General features: G+C 40.8%; 1 protein-coding gene across 18 annotated transcripts in view; it reads right to left on the minus strand.

The window, feature by feature from the left end:
* TFDP2 (transcription factor Dp-2) overlaps window positions 1–14555 on the minus strand; it is a 152638-nt gene that overhangs the window by 110058 nt on the left and 28025 nt on the right. For 16 of the 18 annotated variants that reach the window (XR_009764081.1, XR_009764079.1, XR_009764080.1 and 13 more), the window contains one exon: window positions 1558–1679. The exons of the other annotated variants lie outside the window; for them this stretch is intronic. Coding sequence is in view for 12 of the 16 variants with exons in the window: in XM_061636907.1 (XP_061492891.1) it covers window positions 1558–1679 (122 nt within the window). In the remaining 4 variants the exon portion in view is untranslated. The remainder of the gene's footprint in view (window positions 1–1557; window positions 1680–14555) is intronic. 18 annotated transcript variants of the gene reach the window in all.

Consider the following 14555-nt stretch of genomic DNA (forward strand, 5'->3'; position numbering starts at 1 on the left):
AAAAAAAGCTTAAAAAAATTAAACAAGGCAGCAAAGAAAGAGAGCTTCAAGAGCCTAGCTGAAGCCCTGCTTCCCTGCCACTAAGGAAAGCTGGTCTGGGAGTAGGTGGGAAGCCCTCTCCTTGGGAAAATAATACACAGTCTACTCTGCCTATTAGCCAGTTGTGAGAAGTGAAGCTGAAGGATAATGAGTGCCCTACTGGATAATACATTTTTAAAAACCTACACAAAACACACTACCACTGCACTCCTGTATCCTGTATCACAGACCTTTAAATTCAAGAGATCTTGGATAACTTAAGCAGAGAAAATAAAATGAAGTTTCAGCAACCATATCTCTAACATCATATGGATCTTACAAGCTTCTAGGAAGCATGAGAGCAAATAAGAATAGTTGCTAGCAAAGTTCATAACAATGCCAAAGTCCTAGCGATTAATTCAAGATGTTCATTCTCTTATTCCTTTACGCGTGTTTATTAAGCATAAAATCAAGATCTTTACCAATACAATACAGTACAATGATTACACGCCCTGGTCACCTCTCGTTTGGATTACTGTAATGCGCTCTACGTGGGGTTACCCTTGAAAACGGTCCGGAAATTACAACTTATACAAAATGCGGCGGCTCGACTACTTACGAACAGTCGCCGCCGGGATCACATCACACCAGTGTTGTTCGATCTACACTGGCTTCCAGTTGTTTTCCGAGCCCAATTCAAGGTGTTGGTATTAACCTTTAAATCCCTAAACGGTTTCGGCCCAGTTTATCTTACGGAGCGCCTTCAACGCCACCAATTATGCTGCCCGACAAGATCGGCCACACAGGGCCTTCTCTCAATCCCGCCGACAAAAACAGCTAGATTGGCGGGTACTAGAGAGAGGGCATTCTCAGTGGCGGCCCCCACCCTCTGGAACTCTGTTTTTATATTGTATTACTGTATCTTATCATATTGTGTTTTAACGATTTTGTACGTCGCCTAGAGTGGCCAGATAGGAGACACAGAAATTAAATTTATTATTATTATTATTTAAAATGCTTTAAATAACACTGCTTCAAAACTGTTTGGAACAGCTTGATGTACAGCAAAGCTATGCAATAACAGCCCATTTTATTGTTCACCAATGGAACTTATGTTGGCAAAATAAATTTTAATAGAAATATAGCACACAGCCTAACATTTGAAAAAATCCTTTATTGGGTACCTTCTCTTTGCCTCCCTTTCTAAAGTGTCTGTTCGCCACCCATTCCCTCTGGTATCCTTTTTTCACCCCCAATTTCAGATTAGCACACACTTTGTTGGTATCCAGATATGATGGTGTACACTCAACAGAAAAGTAGTAAGGCCTTGTTTTAATTAAATGAATAGTCTCCATTATTTCTATCATCCCATATATAAATTATGTTACTTAATAAGCCTTTACTAAAGTTAAGTAGCTACATGTTTGCACAAAAAGTTAAAAGGTGCATAAAACAGACAAGGGGAATCCCAAAGCTATAAAGAAAATATGGAACTCAAAGTGAGCATGCAAGAATGAGGAAATCAAATGGATTATTTACCCTGGGACCCAGCCAGTGATGTCAGTTATATGCATCTGCATGATCATAGCTGGTGCTGTAGTGCAAGGACTCCCAATCAGAACATTCCCTGAATTAGTCAGCCTTTGCGGTGTGCTTAAAATCTATGAAAATTAGACAAAGAACAACTTAAACTCTGCAAAGGAAACCTGAACACAAAAACAGTAAATTAAGTATTTTCTGGAGCTTAGACCAGAATATCTTTTGAAGGTATTTTGGGTCAAAGATAAGCCATTCCATGGCAGACATCAAACTCCAACCATTAAAAGACCACAGCTAAATCTATTACTAGAGTAGGGGGGGGGTGATATTGCCTTGTAGTACAGATAGACGCAAGATGTGCAACAGGCACTCCTTTTAATTTATCTTCTAGTGCATTTTTAAATAGTGGAGTGGATTAATGAGAAAACTGCTAAGAAACAACTGATGAACTTGTGACTGGCTTCTGTCAGACACCAAGTTCAAAGAAGCTTTTTTCTTCCAGATGCATGTCTATTGAGAACTTGTTTTGATTACTGAAGATGAAGAACATTTAGGATTGTGATTGACACACATATATGAATATGGGGGGGGGAGGGATGAAGGTGGAATTCACTGGAAACATAGGCAGGTAAGTGGCCTGGTGTCACATTCTCAGGTAGAAATCATCCTTTGGATTCTCATATTCACTAATAGGCAAAAAAAAAAGTGCGGTTTAAGAACGTACCTATAGCCAACAGATACTTCTATCAAACTTTAAAAAGCACGGAGATTGAGCAGGTATAGTGGATGCACCAGGGGAGCAGGAGACCTGACCTCCTCTCTGAGATATTGGACTGCCCTACAAATCTGTCAAAATGCAAACACAATTTGGGTTGGTCTTTCATAGTTCCTGTGTAGCTTGGAAGGACTTGGTAACATGTGCTTCTGAGCATATGGTGAGTGGTGGCAACACCTGCAATCAGCCCAAATAACAGAAACAAGTCATGTGCTGTGCTGATCTTGTTTTAGCAGGAAGATAGCAACAATATTAAAACAGTTGATATAGTTCAGATAGACACTTTGAATATGTTTGATTTACTTTGTAATTTTAGTGAAGCTTCCTATAGCAAGTCATTTTCTTTTGCTTCTGTTTCTGTGAATATGTGAAGTACAGCAACACTTTGCAACATTAAAAAAAAGCTCCAAAAACAACTGTGGAATAACAGCACTGACTATTCTGCAGAATAGTTTCCACTGGACATGAGGAGTGTCTGTTTGCACAAGATAAAAGAATGGGAGATGAAATACATTCTAGCAAAATTCTAGGTGTGCTCTATGTTTTTAATTGACCATGCCCAACTTTCCTTAAGTGGAGTGATTTAAGCATAGCAGGCTGAAAACAGGCATCTTGGGCAGGCCAAGTTTGTTTTTTCCAACAGCTAGAGTCATTGCTTAAGTAGGAACATATTGTTACGACAGGACCTTGAACTTCCTCATGAGCATAACTCACTAGAAATCCAAGTCCCCTAAAAAGAGCAGCAGGATCTTTTGCTGGAGTTAGCTGCACGTCACCCCCCCAGAGCATGTATAATTTTACCCTTAACCCAATAACACATACACTGAAAGTAAAATAAAGAGTGGTTTTATTAAGAGAACAAGGGAAAATATTGCAGTATACAATTGCAGTTAACAATGAGCAGCTTTCTAACTATTATTCATTTATTCAACAACACTGGATAGACTAAAGCAAAGAGACTGACCCTATGAACACTTTCACCTTAAGCTCACCCATGCAGGAAGAAAAAAAAAGGAAAGAAAAAGGCCCAGATAGTTGCATATACCTTTCCTGGAGAGTTGCTGCAAGCCTAAGACTGAGAGAGACCTTTTGTATCTAGCCCAATGAGCAAAAGCTCCACCCTTTGTAACCAGTGCCAGATTTGAAAGTTCTCACCCAAATCCATAGCTCTGAAATTGTCCCAAAGATGCTAGTGTGCGTTGATAAGAAAAGCAGTTGTTGCAGCCCCCCAGAAGAGGAACTGCCTTACCCCTCCCAACCCCTCATGTTTTATACCTTTTTCTAACTAAACTGATCCCTATGTAAATGTGATCAGGAAGGTGTGAACCTGCTCATTTCCTGGTAAATTCCCGGATGATAGGTGTGACCTCCCTGCTGTAGATTCCTGATGATTCCCCAAGGTTAAGATTATCATAATCCTTGTGTAAAACAGTTTCTTTGTTTGACAGTTTATCCTGTCTTCTCCAAAGGCTTAGAAATGCACACCATCTCCTAGTTTGAAAGGAGCTATTCTGGTTCCTCCTGATGGCCTAGATTATCATAAACATTTCCTTTGTTTGAAAGGAGCGCTCATTCTTACTGGGTGACAAATCCAAATTTCCATGGGAGTCAGGAAGTCTATACCTTCAGGTATTGCAAGATATGTACTCAGAGGTCACAGAGGGGCTGTTTCCCAGGAATCTTTGCTGTTGCAGGCCTTTCCAAACTTTGGTTCACTGAGATGAATCAAAGATTAAAAATTCCAAATATTTGAATCCTAATAACAATAGTGTAATCAGTCTGATTCTACATCAAACTGCAGTTTCAAATTCAGCTGTTAATGTGCCCAAAATAGAAATACAGCACAACCTCCAGTTTCAAACACAAAAAGCTGTCTTCACCATCATGCCATTAACCAATAAAAAGGCTTTGAAATTAATAAAAATAAATTTGACACAGATTTCTAGGATGAATAATGAAAGAAATATAATTTTCTAGGTTAGATTCTCTGCAGGAAGAGTAGTAACACAGGAAAGAAGCAAAGTAAGAAGAACACCAACAAACATTCAAAAATGTAATTCTCCATCTTTGGAGATGGCAGGTGTTCCCACCACTCACCATATACTCAGAGGCACATTACCAAATTCTTCCAAGTGACACAGGAAGTGGATTGGACTGTGAAAGACCAACCCAAATTGTGTTTGCATTTTGACAAATTTGTAGGGCAGTACAATATCTCAGAGGAGGTCAGGTCTCCTACTTCCCTGGTGCATTCGCTATAGCTGACCAATTTCCCTGCTTTTTAAAGTTTGATAGAAATATCTGTTTTCCTAAAGGCAGAGCTTGGAAAAGTTACTTTTTTGGACTACAACTCCCATCAGCACACTCCAGTGGCCATGCTGGCTGGAGCTGATGGGAGTTGTAATTTAAAAAAGTAACTTTTCCAAGCTCTGGCTAAAGCTTCGTCCTTAAACTGCAAGGTTTTTTGCCTGTTAGTGAATTTCTCTGCTTTTTAATCCAGGAGGTAAGACATGGGATCCTGTACAAGTATGCCGAGAATGGATTGATCATATGCATGGTTATTGTTCAGTGGGATTTACTTCCCTGCAATCATACTTAGGATAGGTGAAACTGATCACAGGGAAGGGGAGGAGGGCAGAGGGGAGGAGGGGGATGGGAGGAGGCAGGAAGGCAGGTTTTATCATGTGCATGTTTATTGAGTTCAGTGGGATTTACTCTCATGCAATCATACTTAGGATAGGTAAAAATAACCATGGGGAGGAGGGAGGGAAGGCTGTAGTGGGCAGGGGAGAAGGAAGAGGGGAGGGGAGGGAGAAGGAAGAGGGGAGGGAGAAGGGAAGGCAGGTGTGATCATTTGCATGCTTATTGAGTTCTATGGAATTTACCCCAGTGCAATCATGCTTAAGATAGGTGAAACTGACCTGGGGGAGGGGAGGAGAACAGGAAGGGGGAGGAGATTAGGTGGGTGGGCACTGGGGGAGCTCCTTTAGTTTCCAAAAGGAAAACATTGTGAACACTATGATTGTTTTTCAGGGCCACCTTTTTATTCTATAGCAGGCACATGTAGTCTCTCACCCAAATTTAAACCAAAGCTGTCCCTGGCCACATCCACACCAGATCTTTATTCCACTTTAGACAGTCATGGCTTCTCCCAAAGAATCCTGGGAAATGTAGTTAGTGAAGGGTGCTGAGAGTTGCTAGGAGAGGCCCTGTTCCCCTCACAGAGCTAGAATTAGAGTGGCTGACTGTTAAACCACTCTGGCCAATGGAGCTCTGTCAGGGGAATAGGAGTCTATTTATTTATTCCACTTTAGACAGTCATGGCTTCCCTCAGAGAATCCTGGGAAGGGAAGGGTGCTGAGAGGAGACTACTATTCTCCTGACAGAGCTCCAGTGGCCAGAGTGCTTTAACAGTCAGCTGCTCTGATTGAAGCTCTGTGAGGGGAACAGGGCGTCTCCTAGCAACACTCAACAAGCTTCATAAACTACACTTCCCAGAATTCTTTGGGGATGCCATGACTGTTCAAAGTGGAATAAATGTCAGGTGTGGCCTCCTGATTAGGCAAGCCCAGAAGCTGGGAGTCTGGCTTTTAGAACATTGACATTTGGTTCTTACTGAGCATGCACAATGTTATAATAGACATCAATGTAAAATTTATTAAATTAATTAAAAATCAGCCAGGCATTTTTTTTAAAAAAAAATTCAACTGGAGAAGATGAAGGTCAGAGTATGGGGCAAGGTCAGTAATAGGATTACAAGTACTCTGTGAATGTGGCTGATTTTTAATAAATTTCAATAAATTATGAGAACTCTGACAGAAAGAAATCCAAAAGGGGTCTGGTTTTTTCCTCTTTTTACACTTTGAACTCTTGATTCTCTCTGACTGTTTTGTGTATTGCCATGCAAATTTAGAAGGTTGTTACGCAAGCATTTGAGTTCAGGACTATAAGTTTTGCAAGGTTTTGTTTTGAAATGAGCTTATGGGAAGCATCAGAATGGCATGGGGGTATTTTCAATTTAACATTGCGGAATGAGAACAATCCATGCTAGCTACCGTATACAGCCACTCTTGTGGCTGTTTAGATAAGGTCCTGCCATATATAACTGGTGTGTCGGAAGAATCACTTTTTTCTTTTTTGGTTTAAAACTTCCTGATAAACTTATAATACAGAAAACTGCATTTGCACAATACACTAAACTGTATCTCATGTAACTTAGAGGAAGAGTGTGATTCTAGCTGGACGTCTCTCAAATAATGCTAGTAAATGATTTATTTATTTATTGCATTTGTATACCTTTTCATAGCCAAAGCTCTCTGGACAGTTTACTGACGAGGAACCTCAACAACTTTTAAACCCAATGGGGCCTTAAAAGCAGCTTGTGATATGGCATAGCCTGGGGGCTGCTGTTCAAAGAATAAAGCCACTAATTTCACATGGTATGTTCAAGTTCTTGAGCAACCTAAATGGGTTCTTTGGATCCTAGCAAATGCAGAGAGCTAATTCTTTGTGGCATGTTACTGCAACATTTTACTGGAAACGGGTGTTTTCCATGTGCATTTTTATGCATGCTGGAGAGCAACCCGCATTGCAAAAATATGATCACACACGTGAAACTGTCTTTATTTCCAGAACTGGGACTGCACAAAGGGACTAATGATGTTGGGATATACTTTACAGCAGTGGTTCCCAACCTGGGGGCCATGACCCCCAGGAGCAAAGTAATCCAGGGGGGCATCAACAGTAAAGAAATGAATCATTTATTTATTTAAAAAGTCTTCACTCCCTGGACGCTGTCTGCCCCCCACTGCACACAACACCTCCCCCTTCCTCCAAACAAGAGGGGAGGACTTTTGCTGCCTTTCTTGGCTCCTGCTTTGCTGCCACCTCTTTTAAAAAAATATTCTTATTTGCAAGGCTGCCCAGAATGCACCTTTGGCCCAGATAGAGCCAAGAAACAGTGAGGAAGCTCAGGATTTGCTTGCACCCATTTCTGAGGCTAAGTGTGTGTGCCAGTGTCCCTCCTTTCTTCCACCTACACTCTGCCCCCCAATCTCTCTCTCCCAGACACTGCGGCAGTTGAGGTCATCCCACCTCCCACGTGCGCAAATGGATCCATGCCTACAGATGCTTGCAGGAGGGGTAGGTGTTTTTCTGTGTGTGCTGATCTGTCTTCTTCTCCACTCTCACTCCCCAAGGACACACTAACCAAGTCGTCAGTTCTGATTATCATCCCAAGGCCTAAAAGCACTAACTGCCCTCCTCAACCTATTCATCCTTTTGTCTTCACAATCTAGCATCCCTACCACTACCACATTGCTGCTTCTTGATGATGATGATTTTTTAAAAGCTCAGCAGGTTGGCTGGGGTCCACATACTACAGCTGAAATGTATTTATTTATTTAATTATTATTGCATTTCTATCCCACCTTTCCTCCAAGTTGCTCAAGGTGGTGCACATGGTCCCCCTCTTTCCATTTCATCCCTACACCAACCCTGTGAGATAGGTCAGGCTGAGAGACTGTATTTGGCCAAGGTCACCCAGTGGGCTTCACAGCTGGGTGGGGATTTGAACCTGGTTCTTAGTCCAACACTGTAACCCACTGGTGTTGGGAGACAGGACTGTACATCTCCAGACTGTGTGTGTGTGGGAGGGGGATACCAGTTTGATTGGACCTTTGCATTAAGAAAAGAAAGCAACACCTCCCTGTCCAGAAAGGGATATTTGGAGATGTGATTTTGCCATGCACCTTTTAAAAAAATAATCAGAGACTAAAATTACAATTAGCATGGGGAGGAATCATAAAATGTTTTGAGCTTACAAATGGGGTCCCATACTCATAAATCTTGGGAACCACAACTTTACAGGATTACACAAATAAACTCTTAAGATTTATAATCCTAGCATTGGAGGGGATCTCAAAAGTCATCTAGTCCAACCCCCTGCAAAAGCAGAAAATCTACTACAGCAGCATCCCAGACACTAATTTTTAAGCAGAGGCTGGATGGCCACCACCAAGGACAGTCCACCACCTTCCAAGGCAATCTGTTCCATTGCCAAACAGCACATTCCATTAACAAGTTCTTCCAGTTGTTTAGTCTGAAACCCTTTTGAGCCCATTGATATGGATCTCGCCCTCTGGAGCAACAGAAGGCAAATTCGCTCTATCATGCACATGATAGCCCTTCAAATATTTGAAGATAGCCGTTATCTTTCAACTTTCCCTCACAGGACACAGTCTTCAGCTCTATCACCATCTGGACGCTATTCTTCTGTTTATGTAACTTAGGATTGCATTAGTCTTTTTAGCTGCTGCATTACACTGCTGACTCATTTCATACTTATAACAGGAAGTCTACTTTTCCTTGCATCTCTATTTTATATCAAAAGGTCTATAAACACAGCATGATTTTGCAATGCTGGCTACACCCTTGAGAAACTTTTGCAACAAGGTCAGCCTAATGTCTGCCAGATGCTGTTCTACCGAGAGGTCACCTTCTCTTTGTGGAACTGCCAATCAAAACACACACAAATCCTTGATAGTAAAAGATGCTCTTTGACTTAATGACTTGGGAAACTGAATTCGCCATAACCATAATACGAATTGTAAAAAAAAATCCTTTTACTTCCCAAGAATAATGTTAAACTAAATTGCCAAGATTATAATCATGAAAAGAATAAGAATTTAGAATGAATTAAAGATTTAATTTTTAAAGAGAATTTGTTAGTAGACAAAATTTACTTTGAGCAGGGGGAACAAAAGCTCTTTTCATACAATTTTGAGATTTAGAATAAACCTATGAGTGTGTGGAGGTTGGAGGGGGTGGAATCCTACCGTCAACTTACGTATGTCCATTTCAAAGTCTATATAGGTCTTGCTTTATTGTGATTCCCAATTGCATGGGGACTTCCATACATGTGTACAGTTGCATGCACATAGAGTCTACACACCTTTAATTGGGGGGATCTGTGCCCCCCCCAGATGTTGCTGGAGTACAACTCTCATCATCCCTGATGATTGGCCATTGTCACTGGGGTTGATTACACTTGTACTCCAGCAACACTTGGAAGAGCTATAGGTTTTCTCATCCTGTTTTAAATATACTCACGTAGGTAGGGGGATTGGCCTGTTATTACAATCCCCACCACCACTTGCTTTCATTCTATCCCATATATCACCTGAAAAGAGCCAAGGGACAGATGAACAGGAATAATCAAGTTTCTCACAAATTTGCCAAATCATTTCTGTATATTTCTATTTTAATTAATCTTAAGATAACTTACAATATCCCACATGCATTCAAATATTTGGGTCCTTCATTTCTTAAATACATACTTGGCAAAGTAGGGTTATATAAGACAGTAAAAAACACTTCACTACATTGCCATTTTCTTAATGATGAAAACCAAAAATTGTGTAAGGATCTGATTTTTCTTTGTGAGCTTGTTTAGACAATGGTTGAAACCTAGGGGCAAAGTATTGTCGAAACATGCCCAATTTGAGAATGTGAAATTCATTCACATGAGTGCAATCACAACATTTATGAAAAAAATGTATGTATGCTGATGGTTTAAGATGAGACTTGATCATTCTGTACGGAAATATGCTTTCAAAATAAAAAAACTGAAAAGATTATAAAACCCCAAACATTAGGCAAATGTATACATATCTGCACTCAAGGAATGTATGTGCAGCTTATGTTGAACCATTAGTTCATACAAGGCATATTTATCAACCTGTAAACAGAACTATTTGGGGAGGGGGCAGAGTTCAGCAGCAATCTGTAGACCAGACTATTAAATATGCTAATTTGCCTATAAATATTGGGTGATAGGGACTTGTTGCTTGATTTCAATGGATCTCTTGTGGGTAACAACCATTTTGTTATTTACCTTATAAATGCCAGACACACACACACAGACACGGGAATTTGCATTAGTGCCTGATTTAACTTCCATACCATGAAAATAATAAATACGTTGTATAGTCTCATTGGTAACCGTAACTGTAGGCAAGGATTTTAAGCTGCAAAAACTCATTCTTCATCAGATCTCTCAGAAGTCTGGCTATATGCAGTTCCTCTACACCATTCTAATAGTATATATTATTGATTTTATGAATACACTTTTCAGCTGAACACACAACATGCCTCAACTATGGAGCCACTTCTGCAGTTCTACAATACCATACAGGAATACCCCGCATTAACATATGCAATGAGTCCAGAGCGAGTACGTAAACTGAAAATGTACTTAAAGTGAAGCACCTTTTTTCACTTGCGCCACCACTGTGCCACCTCTCCTTCATGCGGAGCCTCAAAACACCGTGCTAAAGCCTCTGCTGCTGTGCTGCCGCACATCTCAGCTGATCGCGATCACACCTCCCAGCTGATTCACGGTCGCGTCTCTTTCCACCCCCCACTGAAAGAACAGGTCACAACCAAAGGTTAAGTGTCCAGGGGAATGGTCCATACTCGCGAGTGTCCATAAAGTGAAGGTCCGTATAGCAGAGTATTCCTGTACTGAGTTGCAAATATAAGCACTATATATAATATGATAAACACACACATCTACTAGTATGTTCAGAATGGAGCCTATCAACATTCTCCCTTAAGCTGGTATCCTGTATGGCTGATGTCACATATCATGTCCCTTTAAAGCAAGGGAAACTTAGCCCAGAAGTACTAATATTAGAATAATATTTTCTAACGTTCATGTCTGAAATCAGTAAACAAAGCTATCCCATTTCAAGACCAAATGAATGGATACTATCTATTAAAATAGTTAGTAGAAGACTACTAACTATACCATCACTACAGTCTTTGTCAACCAGTAGACTATATTCAGATTGAGAAAGCCACATTTTGTATTTTATTTGAATACAGAATAGAAGCTATTTACAGTACCCTTTAATTCTACTCTACCGCCATCTACTGTAAAGAGAAAAAAAGCAGATTACAGGATGCAGTATCATCCAAAAACCAGAACCAAGTAGACAACCATTTGGAATTTTGCCCTTACAGTTTGGTCCAGGCAATGTCTACCTACTACAAAATCAACTACACAGGTCCAGTGCATATGTTACACTTCCAGTCTCATGCCACTTGGAGGCTCCCTCTTTCTCCCATGCTGGGCTATGATAATTCTAAAAGGCAGAGAAGTGGCATACAAGGAAGAGTGAAAAAGTCCTCTGTTACTCAATGGAACACCATTGATAGTATTTAAAAAACTAAGGGGGAAGTTCAAAAGGATAGAAAGACCTCCTTACACTCAATGTTTTGTTGCAGGCCATCAACTAGGAGGGAGTGGAGGAAGACAACTCTTGGTGAGGCACAAAGATAAGAGGCAGAGGAGCCACAAGATACACAGAGGTGGGGGACAACAGGGACACAGAGCATGTAATGTTTTGTGGCAGGTCCCACCAGTTTCCTTTAATAGCAGAGTCAGGTGACTGAACACCCAATAAGGTAGCAATTTCTTTGTAGTAATAGGACTACCCACATACAAAGTACATCAGTATGCAAAGAAAAAGACATTAAAAAATAACAAGACAGCCCAACAAGGACCTCCGAGTTTCTATACTTACAAAAAAGGGAGGTTAAAAGAAGCAGAAGTTGGAAATCTGAGTCTTGCCTATACTAATTCCAAATTTGCAAAGGGAATAAAACCTACACAGATGAAAGCAGAACACACACGTAGCTAGTGGGGGGGGGAACCTAGACCATGAACAAGAAATGTAGGCTTAGTTTTCAGTTAAAGCTCTGTGTAGGTTCAGATTAGGTTCTGAGTGCAGCTCATAAGCTAAAGTATAGGTGTACACCTCAGTTCAATTTAAAAATTCACCTTTTCGTTCTGTTTTAAAAACGAGACTGCAAGTTTATGTAAGTGCTTACTGAGGCAGACAAAAATGTGTCAGACCCTTGCATTTCCAGAGGGGTTCTAACTGCTTTCATCTACTTTAATTCCTACATATTGTCCATTCACCATCACCATTCCCAGAAGGTTCATCTGATCAAAATTCCCTTTTACACTCCCCCTCACTGAAGACTGCTATAGCCTAGGTGCTGGTTTACACACCTGGTTTTTCAGAACTGCAGATAGGAACATAGGAAGCTGCCTTACACAGAGTCAGACCAATGGTCCATCAAGCTCAGTATTGTCTGCACTGACTGGCAGTGGTACTCCAGGGTTTCAGACAGGAAGCTGGGGAAGCTAGCCAGGGGTATAAAAAGTAAGATAGGCTTATGAGGGACCTGTACAAGCACAATGAGAACCCAGCTGCCAAAGCATCTTAGCTTTGGAACAAAGTGTCAAGGTAATCAGTTAAGCACCTATGTGAGTTTAGCAAGCAGGTGAGGAGGTAAGGACAGTTAAACTTCCCACCCCTTAAACTTTGTAACTTCCCAAACAAACAAACCCAAAACAAATAAAAACATTAAAAGACAGAAATCCAGCAGGGATGTGGGGGCTATCTAGTATACAGCACTGAACATCACATGTTGCACTAGTGGCAGATATCTCAATTAAAGTGTTAGCCTGGTGTGTGCCAGCTGTGAAAAAGGCAAATTCCATGTTAGGGATCATTAGGAAAATGACTGAAAATAAATCTACCAATTTCATAATCCCTTCATATGAATCTATGGTGCGATCACACTTAAAATACTGTGTACAGTTCTGAACAAAACACCTCAAAAATATTGTAGAGCTAGAAAAAGTTCAGAGAAGGGCAACTAAGATGACCAAGAGCTGGAGCTACTCCGCTATGAAGGAAGGTAACAATGTTTGGGGCTTTTTAGTTTAGAAAAGAGCAAGTAAGGAGGAAACATGAAAGACAAATTTATGCATGTTGTGGAGAAAGTGGACAGGCAAGTTTTTGTCCCTCTCTCATAATACTAGAAACCTGGGGTCATCATCCAATGAAGCTGAATAGTGAGAAGTTCAGGATAGACCAAGATACTTCTTCACACAGCACATAGTTCAACTATGGAATTTGCTACCACAAGGTACAATACAACTTTAAAAGGGAATTAGAAGTATTAGACAATCAATGGCTATTTTTCATGGTGAACGTATTCTACCTTCAGGATCAATGGCAAGATGACACTGAATACAAGCTGTTGGGAACAGCAGCTGGAGAGGGCTATTACCTTTAGTACTCTGCTTGTGGGCTTCTGATAGGTTAATGTAAGAAACAGGATGCTAGACTAGATACAGCCTTGGTCTGATCCAGCAGAGCTCACCAAGGTGACAAGTCCCAAGGCTCCTGAATTTGGAGGAGTACAGTAAGAAGCAATCTGAAGACTCAGCCTTATTAGGAGTTAGCTGAGACTGGGGCAGATCCATACAATATTATCTTAAGCACTGCCTCTGCTTATTTCAAACCTCAACACAGCAAGTGGAGTCTTCTCTCTTGAGCCCTGCAGTGTATACACAAAGGACTTTGGGGAGGTGTGTGTTCCTGTCATTTTGTGCTGAGCTGTAGAGTAGGCAGATCCCACCTTTCATCTGAAGAGCTCAGTGGTGTACATGGTTTGCTACCCCCCCCCAACAACCCTGGGAGGGAGGTCAGGCTGAGAGATTGCGAATGGCTCAAGGTAACCTTGTAAGCTTCATGGCTGAGAGGTTCCCAGGTCATAGTCCAAAACGAACTACTACATTATACTTGCTCTATGTTTTAATATTGCAAGTGAACAAGTTCAAAGCCTGTTTTGGCACTCAGTAGTATATAAATGAATAATAATCTTCATTTTCAGCTTTCCCATCTACAATCCACCATACAGGAGTCTCCTTAATCATTTTGGTAATCCAAGCATTACTGTAAACTCAGGGCCAAGATGACAAGGATTCAAAAAGCAGCATATAATTATTTTTTGCACCATACAACATATTCTGGAGCTACGAACTGCAAACCGATTGTTAGCTGCAGTTGGAGGAGTCTTATAGTACACCACAAGAACAGACTCTTGGTCAAGAGAAGCTCTTTTCTGAGGAACTCAAAATCCATCATGTGGTCTTGACCCTTAATTCCTGATACTCACTCCTGAACAGCCAACCATGACACATATTAGATTATCTATTTTCTCCATGACACACCAGGACCTTTGTAAAAGCTAGAAACTTGCACTTTTACGTGTTTCAGTTCCTACTTGCAAACAATTTCTGGTCTTAAGAACTGCCAATTCTGTCTCCTACTATGATTCATTGCTTGGGAGAGCTGCTGTG

The sequence above is a fragment of the Rhineura floridana genome, chromosome 7 (assembly GCF_030035675.1).
Source record: "Rhineura floridana isolate rRhiFlo1 chromosome 7, rRhiFlo1.hap2, whole genome shotgun sequence".
Classification (NCBI taxonomy): Eukaryota; Metazoa; Chordata; class Lepidosauria; order Squamata; family Rhineuridae; genus Rhineura; species Rhineura floridana.